Source organism: Daldinia loculata, assembly GCF_022478755.1.
Source record: "Daldinia loculata strain CBS 113971 unplaced genomic scaffold F4817scaffold_58, whole genome shotgun sequence".
In the NCBI taxonomy this organism is placed as follows: domain Eukaryota; kingdom Fungi; phylum Ascomycota; class Sordariomycetes; order Xylariales; family Hypoxylaceae; genus Daldinia; species Daldinia loculata.
Window position 1 is genome coordinate 30232 of NW_026054912.1, and position 18425 is coordinate 48656.

The following is an 18425-nucleotide window of genomic DNA, read 5'->3' on the forward strand; positions in this document are numbered from 1 at the left end:
TAGGTAATGAACAGTCACATTGGCATACCAAGATACTGAAGTCCAAGTTTAGTACAACTTTATTTATTTTGACAACTACCTACGTAACATATCATCTCACCTTATAGCAATAGACGAGAACAATACTACATGTTCCCAAAAACACGCATGTAGCCTACCTTATTGCACAGCGCTGTAAATTATTTACTGTCTCTTGGTTAAACGCCTTCTATCATGTAAGTTCCAAAACTGCCACCATAATGCAACCCGCCCGCCGAGGCCTATTTCTAAATGTGATAATTTATTATATTGAGATTATCCCCTATTTATGTCCATTCGGTCTACGCGACTTCTTGCGCCCCGAACTAGGTCTCTCTTCCTCATCCTCATCGGCATTGGCCGCGGGCGTGTGTGTTGAGATATCTCGCCCGAGAGGACTCCCCCCATTCCTATTACGCCGTTGATGATGCCCCCCGGGTACACCGAGATCCTGAGCTGGAGTTCGTGACGAATCTTGACCGGCGAGTAGGGACGACAAGGGACCGGGAGAAGGTGCGCGAGATGAAGAGGATTCGGGGCTGCTGTCGTTGCAGTCGTCTTTATAGCGTTCGGGTTGGCCGCCTTCCGGTACCTTAACGTCCCAGCCTCTTTTTTCAAGTTCAACATCGGAGAATTCGTATACTTGACCTGGCGGAGGTATAGCGAACTTCTTTGACTTTTCGACAAACTGGTTATACTGGCTGGCTTGTGCCATTTGGTACTTCTTCCGGTCCTCATCTCCCATAATACTTTCCACCCGCCGGGGCAAATAGATCGAGTTGTTTCCAGTAGTTAAGAAACTCTCTACCGAATCACGATCGCGAAGAACATAACGTGAACCGGAGCCCTCTGGGGTATTGAAGCTGAACGTCGACTCTTCAGGGTATGCGTAGAATCCGTTTGCCTTTTTCTCGGGGGCCGCAAATTTACCCTCGATCTTCTCCGGAGGTAGCACGTTGCTTTTGGATCTTTGAACGGTACTAGTCTCTTTACCTTTGCTTCTTTGTCTTTGCACCTCGGCTGCTAGGATGAAGGTCTCCGGAACGACGTTGAGATCGTCTCCTGTCTGCTCAGCCTGCTCGACAGCTTGCTGCACCGTCGTATTCGCATCTGCAGTAGCAGCGTCCGCACGGGGTCCGCCCCAAGTTCTCTGGCCAGCAGTAAATATGCCGTAGACCATATAGTACCAATTGAAAAAGGGGTTAAGGATGAACATTATTGGGTAGAGCCAAATCTTAAAACGCTTTAGCTTTAAGCCAAAGTAAATCATCATCAGCCAGTTCAGGCCGAGAGAAATAGCAATGAATCCGACGGGAAGCTGATCAATCCTCATAGTTGTCGTCATTATCGAGAGCATCATGATGAAGAAGAGCAAGGCCGTCGTTCGTATCGTATTCTGCATGAATCGCACCACGAGCAAGATTGGGTATCGTTTCCAGAGACGCCAGTCGGTCAACATGCAGACTTCGTTCGTGATGAACCCAAGGAACCATCTCCGCCGTTGCTTAATCAGCGACTTAACGGTCTGCACTGCTTCCGTTTTACAAAACGCCGAAGTACACATCTGAATCTGGTACCGCTTCTTGGCCCCAATCATGAAAAGATGGGTAAGCCATCGATCTTCGCCCAAATGGCTTTTCGCAAAGTCAAATAGGTCCTCGCACTGTTCAGCTTTGTCGGCAAAGTAGTATTTGGCCATTCTTCGGAATGCAGAGAATCGCAACATGGTCAGGGCCCCTGGTAAGCAAGTGACCGCACCACATCCTGACTCTACAGTCCTTTCAAACAGCTGGCCGTGGATGTATTCCATATCTTGGAGCAAGGTGATGATACTATGCTTCCTCGTCGTCGAGGTGATGACACCCGTCATGGCCAACATGTCCCTGCTGTTCCCCGGGCTAAGTTCCATGTCGTATACGAAGTTTTGCAGACAGACCCTATCCAGTATGCAGTCCGAGTCGATGAAGAGAATGAATAGGTTATCGTTCCGCTTGAGGTACTCTTTATAGACTTTGTCGATGAGTTTAAATGTCGACTTTTGACAGTGGCGCTTTCCACCGTGAGGAAAACGTGAGACCGTAATTCGAGCTGATCGGTATGAAACATCAATACTCTTAGGGTACGATTCTAACGTAAGAGGAACACCAAGTTTCTCGATCGTGTTGAGATACAATTCGTCCTCCTGGTCTCCATCGAACGAGAGAAATACGTGAATGCACGAAGGGGGGTAATCGCAGTCCACAACGGAGTTGATAGCTGTAACGAGGACTTCCGGATCCTCCTTGTAGCAAGGCATAACAATGACGACTTTGGGTGCAGAGACCTCATCCAATACTTCTTTAACACGTTTCCTCCTCCCGAGTTGATGGGTGACAAGCTGGTAAACGCAGAAAAGCCACGGAACGGTTAGTAATCCCGCAAAGCTCCAGAATGCGAACCACTGAAGAATGTCGACCATATTGGGTGGCCAGTACTGGGTTATCTGGCTAGGGAGAGGTAGAGTTACGACCATAATAGGCAAGAAGATGAAGCTATTGTTTTGTTAGCAACAGTAAAATTGGGGGGCTCTATACACATACCGAAGCCCGGTGAACAAGAAACCGACGGCGATCGCTAGCACCCTAATTGTCCAGTGCTCTGCCTTTTGGAAAACTTTGACCAAGCAATACAGAAATGCAGATAACCACAGAAACCACTCGAGAAGGGCCGCTAACATGAGAACGCCCACGATCGCGGTGTAAATTATCTGAAAATAACTGTTATCACACTACCCGAAAAGCTAATAATTTTGTACTATGTACTAGGTACGGAGCTTCTTACCTCGTGGACCGGCCATGTTTCCGTGATGTCTCGCGCCATCATAGAACTGATCGTGTAGGTTGTCGATCGGTTCTAGGCCGAGGAATGAGAAATGGCTGGGGGATTTTGTAAGATAAATGAATTCTGTCACGTCTAGTTTTCAAGTTCGGATAAAGGCTTGGGGTGTGGCTCGCTTCTCATGCAAGCATCGTTTTCACTTTCGAAAAAAAAGGCTCAGTGGTGACGGGTTGCGGTTACACCAAAATGTTTATTTGCGGCTACCCGCAGCAGGATGCAAGGGGGTTCCCTCGCCCTGTTCTGTGGGAGTTGAAAAAAGACACGAGGTAAGCTGCGTTTCTATATCCCGTATAACGAGGGATGTGTTGTGATGATCTGGTAATGATATATGGTGTATCCTAGACCTCGAGATGAGGTGGCGGCACCTCCTATTGTTGGCTGAGGGATGGGCTGACCAGGTAATTGGTCCCAACGGACAAGGCGAGTGCCACGATAATCCGTAGACGATAGAGATGGGCTTGGGAATGCGTAACAATCGGCTGAGCTGTCCTGTCCACTCGCTACCTCCGGTGCCTTCTCGGATCGCAAATTTTGCTATTCAAATCCCAGCAGCACTTTGAAAAGTCCGGTGTAGTACGATGATTAATATATCAAGAAAGTTTCCATCATGTATACAGAAGAAGTTTCCGGTATTGTTTCGAATTGTCGCTGGTGTATAGAATAGGGGTTACATATAGATGGACGAAGGAAGGACTTATGGTAAGTGAGAATGAACGAATATAGTCGCTGTCCTCATCGACGATACCAAGCAGAGTAGCTTAGGTACTAGGCGTCGAAGCGGTTTAAATGGATAATGAGCGCTCACCGGGTAGGGAATACGGATAGCTGGGCTATAAGGTCAGTAAGCTCTTATGTATATTAGTTGGGCGATGGCTCCGATCTGGACTGGGAGCTTGGCGGAAGGGCACAATGGCCGGTGGTCAGCGGGACCTGCAGGCGAACTGCAGGTATGGGGACACTACCCCCAGCGTGCCGCCTGGTCTAGATATTCCTCGACTCGCAGGGTATAATACGGAAGATGGTGAAGTTGGCTAGAATGCGGTTGCGGTTGCGTACGACAGCAAGTAAGCATAGACGCGGTCGATGTAAGAGAGTGTGACGATGAGCATTCGATGTCTGGCCTCTGGTCTCTAAACCTGGCTAGGTCGGACGCTTCCATTGTAGGCCGCGTCGACCGCAACTGAGGAAGAAGGAAAACGGGAATAGAAAACAAACGTCTAGAAAGCCGAATGGGTTGCAGGGATATAGCAAGCTTACCGTTGATCCCATTGACCCCATGCACGGCAGATGAAATCGCCTCGGAGCATTTGCGTATTTGGCGGCTATGGATATTTACATAAACATAAGAATAAGAAGAGAAAGAAGTCTTAGCAATTTTATAGAAATTGAGATAAAGTTAGTTCAGCTAGAGAAAGAAGGAGAGTAAGACTGATAGTAAACTTAAAAGGTATGTTTATACTTGAACGTACCTACCTACATCTTACGTGATTACTTCAATGTTGTATTAGATCATATGATACACTTGTACCTGCCTCTGAATATTGAAACATTGAAGCTAAAGCTAACACATGTGAATATTGCACTTACACCTACACACAGGTAATATGTATGTACCTAGAGTGCTCTTTCAGATCGTAGCTATATGAGATGTACTTACAACAACAACCACGATCGTGTTGAGAGGAGGGCAAGAAAAATGACGGGAAAATGAAAAACACCATAAGGCGTAAGCTGTATAGAATATCCAATCAGTCAAATAAGCTAGGCTGCGTGGTCTTTCTGTAAATAATAAGTGGATTAAAGATACCTACACTCGATCACTTTAGCCAGTAGTGCTAGTGCTAGCCCGTCAATATGGCGGCTACGTACCGGGCCGTTTAGCAAGCAATTAATATTTCAGTTTGCTTGCTTGTTTCTTTTTCTTCTCTCCACAATGCTGTTTATAGAAACAAGGCGTGCTGTGCTGTATGTATTGCGAGGCTAACCCAACTTATTAGTTGCATTTAAATTATCCGATCGATAGGTTAGGATGGATCCATCAATAACTTGAAGGCACCTAAGTTGCAACTCAAGTGACGTGATGAGGAGTTGAAGAATTGGGATATGTTAGGTAGGTTAGGTACTATCAATACGAGTGTCGTACGGGAGCACGGATATTACGGACTGTATAATTCGGTTTGAAGCTGTTGCACGATTGCTTCATGGCAGATGACAGGTAGGTAGCTTGAACTTTTAAGGCAAAGCAATGGCAGGTGAAAGATCAACAACTTACATGCATGGAGTATACGATGGGATAGAAAGAAACGTTAAATCCGGGCGCTAAATGGAGATGATTAAAACGTCACACGCGGCTTAAAATGGACACAGCGTAGTGTCGCGTAGTGGACTTTAAAGCTTACCTCAGTCTAGGCGAAAAGGGAGGTCGCGCTAATGGTCGATCTAAGCGAATCCTTGAATGTTTCCTTGCAAGGGTGAAAGTTGACCTGCCACGTTACGCCCAGACCCCACTAGGAACGAGCGGAAAGTGCAAAACGAAACTTTCTTAAGCGCTGAAGGGGGGACTACATAAGGGAGCACTGTTACTGTCATAACCTCAACAGGACATATCAAAACTGCGGTCGGGGTTGTGGGGTAAAGCCGAGATCTCCGGTGTGCGATGAACCTTCCTATATCAACACTATAGGTATTCTATGTCATGTAGCTCAGAAGGCGTACCTACCTACCTTATTGTATAGTACCTAAGTACCTGTATATAGAGCTATAATACACCATCTCAATACAACATTCACTCTCCCCTTCGCATCTCATTGCCTAGATCTCTCGTAGGGTTCCATCCAAGATCCATGCGCACACACGTAAGCTGCAATATCAATTCCACGAGAACAATAAATTAATACTGCAGAAGGTAGCAGTCGCGAAGGGGCAGGAGAAAACAACCAAACCAAACCAAACCAAAAAAAAAAGCTCTCGCCAATATAAAATTTTCTGGGGAGCATGCGGCGGCATCTCATTGGTTAATTACCTGCCGTCCCATGGGCTGCGAGATCCCAGCCCCAGCACGGCTTTCCAACCAACCGACATCAACCGGTTTATCCGACATCCCGCTCGATGGTTCATAGCCCGTCGGCCCTGTCAAGTGTCGAGCAGAGTGACTAACGGAAACTACCTACTAGTCGTAAGACAATATGGATCCGTGGCGTTCGGGTGCAAGCGAGACTATTAAATAGAGCATATGCAGCTATTTGCAATTCCATGTAGCCAAGTTCGTGATCGCGTTGTCCCGAGTGCGTGGGCCCCCATCTGGCCGGGAAAAAAAAACTTAACTTGGGTATCTGAAAAGTTCGCCACGGGCCCTAGCTAGGAACAGCTGCCGGCCGTGCTATTTTCCATCTTCCTGCCTAGGGTCTGATGCCCGATTTGCAAAATAGCCAAAACTGCACAATTGGTGGGAATTAAACGACCAGGCTTGCCGCTTTGCCCGTCAGCCGGGTGACTGGAAACTAGAGGCGTGAAAAGAAAGGGGGAAGAAGAATAGGTTGGTTGAGACTTGACGTGACGGATGTTGCCAAGCAAATACGATGCATTCTGCTGCAGTCAAAAGTGCTCAGAAACTAATAGTTCTGACTGACCATGCGGGTTCTAAGACTCCTGGACTCTCGGGTAAAGATGGAAGGGAACGCGATCCTGAAATGCTACTTGCATGACGTGCTTTGGCGCAGGTTTGTGGTTCAATGACCTTCTTCTAGTTCCAATAACGATATGCACGATTTCTGGCCATCACTATTTGGTCTCTGACCTATCGATTCCAGCTGCAAGAGCTGCGTCGCCAAGCCTCAAATACGAGCCGCCGTCATGACCAGTCAGGAATGGCCCCTATGTCGTGTAACCCTAATCATGGAAGCTGAGAAAAAGGTACAGATTTCGGCATCTCCCTTTGCAGTTTTCAGAAAATATATAATAGAAGCTGAAGGGAATTCTGGTATGTCTGTCTCAGGGGGATCTGCCCCCAACATTCAGCAAATGAATAATGATCCTATCAATCAATTCAATGATACCTTATCATTACAATAAATGTAAGTCCTAGTAAACAATTGAAGAATTGTATTTATAGTTTCTAGACAATACTGTAGGCATTCTATTAGCCCCTGTCGATATGCTGTCTGAGTTTGAAGAGGTCAGAGAATGTACTAAGAGTGATGCACTTTGAAATTGGTTACTAATTTCACTTGAGGAGATCATGGATCAGTGAAAATAGTACGGAAAACATCGATTTGTATAAGGCTTATCATGGCATTTACACCGAGCCGCAATGGCAATCTTACCTAGGTACTAACTAAGTTGTAATCGCGAGTGAAGAATATACATAAATCATCTGCGTCTTGTTGCAGATTTCAAGTCAGTGTAAAATGAGTGACTTTAGCTATAAATCAGCATACATAGAACAAAAAGCAGCGCGATGGCTAGCGCCATAGGAGCAATCTGCAAGTTCGCCAGTCTATCCGCAGGTTTGTTGTCCATCGTAAGATGGCTTGCGGGACGAAGTTGGGCATTAGAACCTAATTGGTTCGTGCCAAAAAAACGGACCACCCGGGAAGGACCGGATGGCCATCAAAGCAACAACTACTTCCCCGATCCCCTTTGTTGGCATGCATCCTCAAGTCCTCGGGCTGTCTCCCCCCTTTGTCGGCCTTCTGTTGTCGGCGACTTGGACGTGTTAACTTCATTAACATCGACAGGTTCGTCGTGATGAGCGCCTCTATTATGAGACTAACATGGCCTCAGATTATGAGACTTCCGCCTCAAGTCTTGCGTCGAGGAATATATTATGCTCCCACCGAAGATTGTATCTTCCGCATGAGACATGTGCATAACCAGGAGACATCAAATCTCCCTACCGCAATGCTCAAATGAGTAGTGTATGATTCGTTCGGATCGATCAATGGCAAAAATCAAGTCCTAAATTCGTGAAAATAGCCGTATTGATCAGCGTTCATTCATAGGTATCTTGGGTATCTTGTAAGTCTTTAGCGCTTTCCACGGCCTCGCCGATTTGGTCGGCGGGATCGGGAATCTGTTGGGGAATTATGACGCTTGCTCATACTGCTTCCATCCACTCGGTCTGGAGCTGATTCCCTTTCAGAGGTAGTGCCGGCAAGTGAGCCCTTGTAGTTTGAATCATTTTGTTCGACCTTCTGGTCTTTGGAGTTTCCATACCAATCAACATCACTGAGTTGTAACCTACGGACGCGTTGTCCGCCACGCTCTTTGCCGGACTTATCTGAGCGGCTGGTGTAGTACGAAGACGGCTTGTCGTGACCTGAATGAATAGAAGTGTGAATATTTCTGTTGGGATTGAGTGGGGTCAAAAGAGTATCACCATCAGGATCTTCATTCTCGCGAAGGTCATAGTTTAGCACTAGGTTTTTGATGCGTTGTTGTTCCTCCCGTTCCGCTTGCTGCTGCGTCTTCATGGCAACTGCAAAGGTCGAATCCGAAGGAAGTGCGACGGTTCGTGTCTGTGAGCATTAGTACTTAGAGTGTTTAGAAGCGGGTTAATTGTAAAATAAGATATACCTGTTGACGATTGCCTTTCTTTGTTAACAGAGAGAAGGCCATTGTGCTGGGTGCACTCTCTCCATTTGCACCATCTGTGTCTGTAGTCGAGGAAACATCGCGAGTTTTGGGCCGGACCGGTAGCGGAACATCGAATAGCGGTTTACGATCGAATTTACGGGATTCTAAACTCTCAGCCATCATCTTTGCGTACTCACGTTCAAAATCCGCTTCGTCTTCGGGATCAACCTCTTCGGCTTTCCTCGTCACTACTATGGCCTCCTCTTCCGACTCGTCCTGGGGAGAGTGCAGCTGGGTCTCCGCGTCCTGACCAAACCAGGAATGATTAGCGGAAACTCCCCAATAGTTACAAAGAGTAGAATTGGCGGGATATACCTCAAAAACATCATCGTCGTCGAGTTCCGAGTCATCCCCGTCAGCCTCGGGGAGCACGATGTCACCATCACCATCACCATCGCCACCATCGCCTTCATCTTCAGAAGAAGCATCACTAGAAGCCTCATCTTGATCGACGCCTTTGTCTAGGCCGGCATTCTTCTGGTCCTGCGCCACTGCAAGTTGGAACGCTTTAGTGGCTTCCTCTAGAGTGGTTGCCAGCTTCCACTGCGGTCTAGTGAGAGAGAAAGTGTCCTGGACAATGAACTCAATGTCCATAGGGAGAGGCTGCTTTGTGTATATGTAGTACTATGAGACTGTTAACTTGGGTCTACCTCTATTGATGCTGGGATAGACGAACCTGTAAAAATGATAAGAAGTAGTCGAGCTTCTTCCCTGCAGCGCCTCGGTTGAAGAACATGCCACAAGTCTCAAGCATCGTAGCTACCAAGCGAATTCTGAAGTAGTCATCAGGTAAATCGAAAGGGTTAAACCGGCCTGGGACAGGTACGCCGTCTAAGCGAAGTTAGTTCGTTCCGTATTATTTGCACTCGCAGGTGTTACTTACTGTAACCAAATGTCATAATCTTATACATTGTGTCGAAGATCACGGGGTGCTCTAACATCCGGTAGTTATAGAGCTCACCCAAGTACTTCACTTCTGCAATGCGCCTCTGGTTGAACTTGAAGTCATTCTGTTCTAGCCCGAATATCACAGATTCAATAACGTTATCGATCACCGTAACCGTAAAATCTGGGTGATAGCGGTAGATAGCGCTGAGCAGTATTGCAAGGATATGAATACTGCCGTACTTGACCTTGGCAGGCCTTGAAAACACCTTCGTGAGGATAGCTACTACCTGCTCTATAAATTAACGAATGTTCTTCACAAGAATATAGATTTTCCTTCGTACCTCAGACTCTTCCCAATGGAGTCGACGGATCTGCTTAAGGACCTTGGTATAATTACGCTTCGTTAAGTCAATATAAATGAGTTTGCGGATGAACAACTCGGTAGGAGTTCGCTCCTTTTGCTGAATCGAAGCTCTCTCCGGTGGATCGACGTAATATATTGCATTCTCAATAAGCATACGTTCTGGCTGACCGATATGCTGCACAGACTTCTTGCGCTGGAGAGTCTCTAGGAAGGTTGCCATGCGAGGCGAAGTATCAGCGTTGCGGAGCAGATACCTGCCACAATTCTCTAGGAGGTTGCAGATAATCTCGATATTCATCCTGGAGAAATCGTCAAGGCTAACTTTCAAGCAATGAAAAACGACATGCTCGGGCACGATACCGAACTTCGTGAGTTCAGCCAAGTATCGAATATTGCTCAATCGCACTTGTCCGAGAAAATCCTTCTCCTTTCGCCGCTGGAGACTGCGAAACTCCGCATCAAGATACTCCACTACGCCTTTAGGGACGTCAGGCATATATCGGCCAAGCGTAGCTATGAGACGGGACCAAAACGGCAGGAGATCCGTCCGACCCTTGGGCACTTCGGTAAGCCCCTTGATAAGGCGGTTTCTGGATGCCTTGGAGTTCAGGAAACAGAAGTCGATAGCCACTTGGTCGACCACATCTTTATGCGTAAGCTCTGGTAGTCGAGTTAGTAGTACGTCTACCTGCGCGCCAATGGTCTTATTGGCGATCGCGGTTGACTGATCGTCGTTTACGTCCGAAGGCTTAGATGGCTCTGTAGCTTCAGTGGATTCAGCTCTCTTGCCAACCTGCTCGTCCGTATCGGATTTCTTTTTCTTGCCATCCTCAAGCAGTATACCAGGTACCTTGCCTTTCAGATCCACTAAGTTTTCATAGAAGCGGCGCTCATCCTCGTCTTCCCAGATACCTGCACCTTCACTTTGCCCGCGAAGATACTCGCCGGTCTTGACTAAGCCGATAGCACCATTGGTGGCCGAGAAACCATCGCCAGTTTCCTTTAGATCTGGCATCTCGGCACCAATTGCATCTGCTATAACTTGAGCATTGCTGACTAGGCGTTCTTGAGCTTTTAGCTGTCGCTCAAAGTTGGCTTGGCGATCCTCGAATACTTCACCAGACTTGACGTATGCCTCTGAGTTCCTGCCACGCTGCGTAACAATGTTTTTTTGATCCCGCACGAGATGGGCCTTGACATCATCAAAATAGCGTTTTAGGATGTTTCTGAACCGCTCACGCAGCTCAGAGCTAGCAAACGGAGGGTCATCAGAATCGGCTTCGCCAGCTTCTTCTTGACCTTCGGTTCGCTCAGGGTGATTTTCTGTAGATTTAGTGGCACCATCTTCTTCCACAGTCTTGCGGCCTTCTGATCCGGCGGATTTAACTCCTAGGATATCCCAACCGAAGGATTTTACGAAAATAACTAAAAGGGGCAAATTCACATGCTCTCGATCATAGCCTAGAAGATCCTTAAGTACTTCAAGAGGAAATGGCTCAGCCCCACCACCCTTAGTAGAACTGGTCGATTTAATCTTCAACTCAGCATTCTTTCCGTTGGCACTACGTGTGGCATCATCTGGTTTAACATCGTCAAGGGTTCGTAGGACACCCACAAGCCATAGTTCGGTAATCACTCTTAGAAGAGCTCGTTGTCGGACAAGACGTTCCTTCTCTTCCTTTTCGCGAACCTCAGGGGCCAGTGACTTTAATAGGCTCTTATCTGGCGTAGCCATTCCCTTGCCAAGCAGCCATCCTAAATACTCGGTAAACTCGGAAGGGCCAAATCGTTGATGGAGGGCGCTAACAATCTCGACAGCCGCATCGATTTCCCCGGGAGTCTTAAGCTTGCTTAGTCCTTCGTAGCACGCTGAAATAATCTCGGATAAATATTTGGTGAGACTTAGGGTTCGTATATCTTGCAGAAACGTATTCAAAGTCGCAGGAGTGATAGCAGTTCGCAATCGCTTGATAAAGGCAGTGTTCTTCCTTAGAGAAGGGTCGAGAGGCGGGCTAACGGGGAGGACGTCTACCTGGCGTTAGTAGTCTTACAATTAGTGAGCTCAGGAGCAAATAATACCTAGTTCACCATCCCATGCACGCTGGTTGAGCGAGAGCAACTCGCCTAAAAATCAAGTGTTAGTCAAGGCATATAATGGTCAGTGGGATGATGTGAAGACTAACGTTTTCGCAGGCGGTCCATGTCGGACAGCCTTTCGTAGTATTTAGATTGCTTGATAACCCAATTGCTACATTCGCCACGGCGGTAATCCTGCTAAGGGATATATCGCCCCCGGAAGAGGAAGCGACGCGGGGAATTAGGCTTGGTGGGCATCGGTAGACAAGTCAGCACAAGTCTGCCCTGCGCAAAGGAAGCAAAGCAATTGCCGGGATAGATTGCAGATTGCAGATTGCGCTTTGCGGAATGGTTGCTCTTTATCGAGTGAGTCGATCCTGAACAGGACAGTGAAGAATTTAGACGGGAAGGTTATATAGTCAATGCGGTTTATTGAAAGGTTGGTAGTGTTGCGACGGTGAAAGTCAAAGGACTAAGACTTAGTGATGAATAGAGGCGTATCTGTGAATGATGTCGTTCCAAATTATCCAATGAAAGGACGGCGCACTGGACTTTCTTTGGATTCCGCGAAAATCTCGGGGAATCACAGGCCGTTTTGGTTGCTTTAGAGGGTAACTTTGGCGGGGCAGAGTGTGCAGTAGATGCTTGAGAGTTCAGCCTCGCGTGCAGCTTGCCCAGTCAGCCAGTGTCCACACAGTAAGCCCATGCCAAGGCTTAAACTTCCATATGTACATAGGTAGGTACCTAGGTACCTACACTTAAAAAGTAAGACAAACAGGGAGGGACACAGGACGAAAGGACGCAAAGATGCAGGAACGCTGTTGCACAATTAGGGCTGTCTGATGCCCTGGACAGCCTAGAGCATCTGTGAAGATTCCCTAATAGGCCTAGAATAAGTACCTAAAGAGGTACCTAAATGCACATTTAGGTACTACCTGCCTTCAATCAAGAGAGCTGAAATCTTCAAGTTCAATCAAACGCAGTACATAAAGAGGTATCTACATCACATATCCATGCATGCAAATCATGCCTAAGGCAAATTGCGTCTACCTTAGGTACATGTACTTGACGTTGATAATACATCAATTATGTGCATATATGTAAGGTAAGACCACCTACCTAATGCATGGGGCATACATGTACATCTCATTTGAAGTTCACACACACATCTTTTAATCTTCAATTCTAAAGTTAACTCTCTCTACCTGACCCTATCATCTACATCTTCCATCCAAAATATCCAAAATAAGTCAAGTCTTTTCATTGTTTATTTTGTTAGTTCGTATGGAATTTGCATTGATTTATTCGGTTTAACTACTTTATTAAAAGGTATACTCTTTATAACCTTTCTTGACCTTCATTACTCCGAGATGGTAATACGACGCGATGTTCTAGGGTCTAATACATAATACTCATCACCTATTCAAGGAGTTCGGCTTTACTAATGATACTTAAATTAATACTATTTTTAAGGGATTGCTACTCTCTATAAGGACGGCTAACTACCATTATATCCCGGAAGTGGACAGACTGAGCCTGTTTACGATGGATTCTTCTGGAGCGAGGACGAAACACCTGTCTTCCATGTTTTCTGTATACAGGCGGAAATCGACGTCCTTAAAACTACCCAACTTAATCTATAAAACTCCAGATCGATTATCCGAATGTTTTTCTTCGGGGCGAGTACCGATAAACTGGGGCTTTCGGTTCTTGATCTTCGCGCCTCCTCACCCCTTTCATTAATACACTATGTCGGTTCATCGGCTTATTCGTTCCTGTTTACGATGTATCGCTGTTGACATCACGTCACCGCAACCACCTGATAGATGACTCTGGTGTGTTGGACCAGAATCCTGCGCTAGGAATCCAATGTGGGTAAAGCACGAAGCGTCTTATCCCCTTCGTTTTGAAGGCTTCCTATTCCACATAAGCTAGCGGATAGTTTTGATGGGGCACGAGGTGATGCCTAGGTAACCCAGTCTACCCGTCTAGTCTAGGCGATTTTCATATCTCCGCTGACTGCCAAAGTTGTCACCCTTATCATTGGTCATGATTCGCTGTCATCGTCAATATTGCTAAGGAAACCCAATTGCTTCTGATAAGGCCCAGGCTGCGTCAAATATCTCTGTTGAACACATCCGCGGGGATTTCCTCGACTGACTTATGCATCTCCTCGCTTCAAATATCCCGGATCCGATAACTAACTTAGAGTGCTCGAAACACTCCTATCTGCAGTGCCTGTGTAAGCCACTTCTAGGTTCTGACGATATATCATTACTATACCGTTATTGTCACGGTTTCTAGCCGGCCCGTCTCCGAGGCGGTTGTCTGCATATCGATGGATGGTAAAAAGCCGGAGTTGCTCTCTTGCGCCCCTAATCGCGAACCGGGGACAGAAATCCTTGATCAAGTAGTCGACCTGGTGGACCGATGGTCAATCACTTTCGTTCATCATTATGGACACAATGCCTCAAAATGGAGATGCATATTTTGATGGAGCATTATCGCTCTTTACTTATTTTTGTATTGCTCTTCATTTACGAAATTTAGTTTCATCTATCTCTATCGTATATGTTTATCTCTAGTTCTAAGTGTCGGGTCATATTACCCCTTTCTCGGAAGATTTGAAGCCCAGTGTAGGAATATCTTGTCTTACGTAGGAGCTTTGCATGCATGATGACATATATCCTATAACCAACATCAGCGTTCTAATACCTCTGTATTAACCCCAACTCACATTTCATCACATACAATGGAAATTTTAAATCTACCTGTCGAGAGCCAGCGACCACCTACAGCGCATCTACTTCGATATCCCCCGTCTCCACCGGCGACGCAAAGTAGCTCGAGAAGAGAGTCAAGTACCAGTAGTGATTTTGAGATCCAGACGCTGCCACGCAATGTCGACGAATCGGAACCTGAAATTTCTCGAATATACCCCCTCCCACCGCGAAGTAGATCTGATAATAACGTGTTGGCGGAGGATCTCAGGACTCCAGATCATCATGTTGTTAGAGATCCTCGGTTAATCCGCCTTACAGGCGTCCATCCCTTCAATGTCGAGGCGCCATTAAGTGAACTCTTCAACGAGGGTTTCATAACAACGAAAGATCTCCATTACGTCCGCAACCATGGAGCAGTGCCTCGAGTAGAAGACTCGGAGATTATGGACTGGGAGTTTACGATAGAAGGCATGGTGGAAACACCTATTAAAATGAGCCTTACACAGCTTATCCGGGAATACGAGCAAGTAACCTACCCGGTTACTCTCGTATGCGCAGGCAACAGGAGAAAGGAGCAGAACATGGTAAGGAAAACAAAGGGTTTCTCTTGGGGGGCGGCGGGTTTATCGACAGCGCTATGGACTGGAGTTGTGATTGGCGATCTACTAAAAGCGGCAAGACCGAAGCGCGGAGCGAAGTATGTATGCTTCGAAGGAGCCGATAAATTACCCAATGGCTACTATGGGACATGTGTCAAAATGAATTGGGCTATGGATCCTAATCGTGGAATCATGGTTGCTCACAAGATGAATGGCGAACCGCTTTCTCCTGACCATGGGAAACCTCTTCGGGTCATTGTCCCAGGACAGATTGGAGGCCGGAGTGTGAAGTGGTTAAAGAGGATCATCGTTACAGCGGCGCCTAGTGATAATTGGTATCATATCTATGATAATAGAGTGTTACCCACAATGATCACCCCTGAGATGAGTGCCGATATGCCGGACGCTTGGAGAGACGAACGTTATGCTATCTACGATCTAAACACAAATAGTGCCACTTGCTATCCAGCACATGAAGAAAAACTGTCATTGACGGGGAACGTTCAAAGCTATCGAGTTCGGGGTTATGCTTACGCCGGAGGGGGCAAGAGAGTTACCAGGGTCGAAATAACTCTCGACAAGGGGAAATCTTGGATGCTTGCTAATATTTCGTACCCCGAAGATGAATATCGACTTGCGCCTGAGGGGGAAGAGCTATTTGGTGGGCGACTAGACATGTCCTGGAGGGAAGCCTGCTTCTGTTGGTGTTTTTGGTACTTGGATATTCCAGTATCGCAACTGCAGACAGCAGATGATATTCTAGTACGGGCTATGGATGAATCTATGATGGTTCAACCGCGGGATATGTACTGGAGTGTTTTGGGCATGATGAATAACCCATGGTTCCGAGTCGTTATACATAAGGAAGGCCATTCGCTACGATTTGAGCATCCAACCCAGCCGGCGTTGATTCCAGGTGGTTGGATGGAACGAGTTAAGAAGAACGGAGGAAATCTTTCTAATGGGTACTGGGGAGAAAGGATATCTGGCGAGGAAGAGAGTTCCGCCAAAGAAGAGCGGGCTAAAGAGATTTGCATGACTAATAAGGATATAACTCGAATAATTGGCATCGATGAGCTGAAGAAACATGATGGCGAAAACGAGCCATGGTTTGTGGTCAACGGCCAGGTTTACGATGGGACGAAATTCCTGGAAGGGCATCCCGGAGGAGCGGCTTCGATCATCGGTGCCGCCGGACAGAATGCTAGCGAAGAGTTTCTTGCTATTCGTAAGTCTACAAGCCCTTATTAAAATTGAGGATTAAAGCTTACGTATTGATAGACAGCGAGAATGCCAAGGCGATGCTTGTGGATTATCACATTGGCTCACTCGATGGGTCTTCGCGGACTGCTTTAGCTGATGGAGATGTAGCCCCTGACCCAACATCAGCACCACGAGCAACGTTCTTGCAATTTAAGACATGGAAGAAAGCTATTTTATCTGCCAAAACGAAGATATCAGACGATACTAAGATCTTTACCTTCGATCTCGAGCATGTCAACCAGACTTCAGGCCTTCCTATAGGCCAGCACTTGATGATGCGGTTGCGCGACCCGGTTACACGTGAGGCTATCATACGATCATACACACCTATTTCAGAGACTACGGAGAAAGGAAAGCTACACGTTCTCATCAAGATTTATTACGATACACCGGGAAGAAAAGGCGGCAAAATGACGCAGGCGTTAGACACAATCCCCATCGGCCACTTTGTCGACTTTAAAGGCCCGGTGGGAAAATTCGAATACCTCGGCCGGGGCCTATGTTCGATTCAGGGGCAGCAACGGAAGGTCGGCCGGTTTATCATGATCTGCGGCGGGTCTGGAATCACACCGATATTCCAAGTTCTCCGCGCCGTGTTAACGGATCGGGAGGACCCTACTACGTGCCTGGTTATTGATGGCAACCGTATCGAACAGGATATCCTTTGCAAGGCCGATATCGACAATATGGTCATCGGCAACGACTCTAAGTGCCGCTTATTATATACGCTTAGTCAGCCTGGGCCGTCGTGGGCTGGTCTCAGGGGCCGGATAAACAAGGAGCTCCTCGAGAGGGAAATAGGCTCTTCTAAGAGCACCAATAGCGAGGATTTAGTACTTATTTGCGGACCCGAATCACTTGAGAAGAGTGTCCACTCTATTTTGAAGGATTTGGGCTGGAGGGACGAGGATATGCTGTTCTTCTAAACGCCTCATAACGTGTATATAAGCATACTTCCTATATATATATATATATAAATAAATAGATAGATAGATATATTCTCGTGTTTATAGAGTATTCCTTTGGTGTAAATTTTGGACGATGACGTATGTTAATATACGATGGAATCGATGAATATTATGGAGTATAGTCGACGTTTAAGCGTAAAGAAAATTGACACCTTTATATATGATGAAGCATAGGTCCTTGACGCATACAGGCTTAGAGCCTATGTGCGATATCTACCTCCTTCATGCATACCCTATATAAAGACACGCTTGAGAATGGTCGTATCTAATATCTGCCGTGTGTTATATGCGCATACTACTCCAGAAACGGGAACCGGTGAGGGTAGATAGGACTTGGAGATATTGCTGGTGTGGTGACACCGACCATTTTCCTCACCGGGTTGGCATTCTTATAATAATCGTCGTTGAGCAAGTGCATTGCATGGCCGCACCACGTTTACGACGCTGCTGGGTCGTTCTAATATTAGCTAGTCCAGCTTCATGTTGACCGATATTACTTGGTTGGATGCCAATACTCATCATGTGAAAGAGATAACCGCCATCTTGCATTGCATCGAATGGATCCAGATAGTAGGGATCCAATGGGGGTATTTCTTACTGCACAACTTCGAAATGGGTTGCTCTTTTGGATATGGAACAACCCACGTACATTAAAACGTCCATTAAAACGTCCATTAAAAATTAAAATGTCCATTAAAACTTGTAGGTACCTCTAAATACATGCATGTTAGGTACCTAAATATGTACCTACAGCACGTAGCCACGTTTAGCCCAGGTTTATCCGACCCCATAATTTAACGTTCAGTGCCTTAGACCCGCCTACGTACCTACCTACCTAACCTAAAATCATGTACCTTTTCAACGGTACAGGCAGCTCATATTACAATGGGCACAATCCACATCGAAATCGTCACTACAAAGTACGCGCAGCCTCAGCTTTCCTCGAACTAACCCAACTACAACTTCTACCACTCTATTAAGTCTCTCTGCTCAATCTACCCAGCTGTCTTATCTC

At 46.5% G+C, this 18425-nt stretch overlaps 3 protein-coding genes across 3 annotated transcripts; 1 reads left to right on the top strand and 2 right to left on the bottom strand.

Annotated features, from left to right (window-relative positions):
• Positions 1 to 301: 301 nt before the first annotated feature.
• On the bottom strand, positions 302 to 2877 carry F4817DRAFT_319302 (glycosyltransferase family 2 protein; the record flags this gene model as incomplete). The annotated part of the gene is made up of 3 exons (XM_049301045.1): positions 302 to 2549; positions 2598 to 2764; positions 2839 to 2877. The coding sequence occupies 3 exons, from the start codon at positions 2875 to 2877 to the stop codon at positions 302 to 304; spliced, it is 2454 nt and encodes an 817-aa protein (XP_049155625.1).
• A 5042-nt stretch (positions 2878 to 7919) lies between these two features.
• F4817DRAFT_361134 (ARM repeat-containing protein) lies at positions 7920 to 11983 on the bottom strand (the record flags this gene model as incomplete). Its single annotated transcript, XM_049306363.1, has 8 exons — positions 7920 to 8411; positions 8470 to 8775; positions 8845 to 9153; positions 9206 to 9360; positions 9413 to 9704; positions 9759 to 11809; positions 11861 to 11905; positions 11965 to 11983. 8 exons carry the CDS (start codon positions 11981 to 11983, stop codon positions 7920 to 7922), a joined length of 3669 nt encoding a protein of 1222 aa, XP_049155626.1.
• Positions 11984 to 14480: 2497 nt separating this feature from the next.
• Positions 14481 to 17425, top strand: F4817DRAFT_232591 (nitrate reductase [NADPH]). The gene is made up of 2 exons (XM_049298942.1): positions 14481 to 16407; positions 16461 to 17425. Exons 1-2 carry the CDS (start codon positions 14610 to 14612, stop codon positions 17366 to 17368), a joined length of 2706 nt encoding a protein of 901 aa, XP_049155627.1. The 5' UTR covers positions 14481 to 14609; the 3' UTR covers positions 17369 to 17425.
• Positions 17426 to 18425: the final 1000 nt, after the last annotated feature.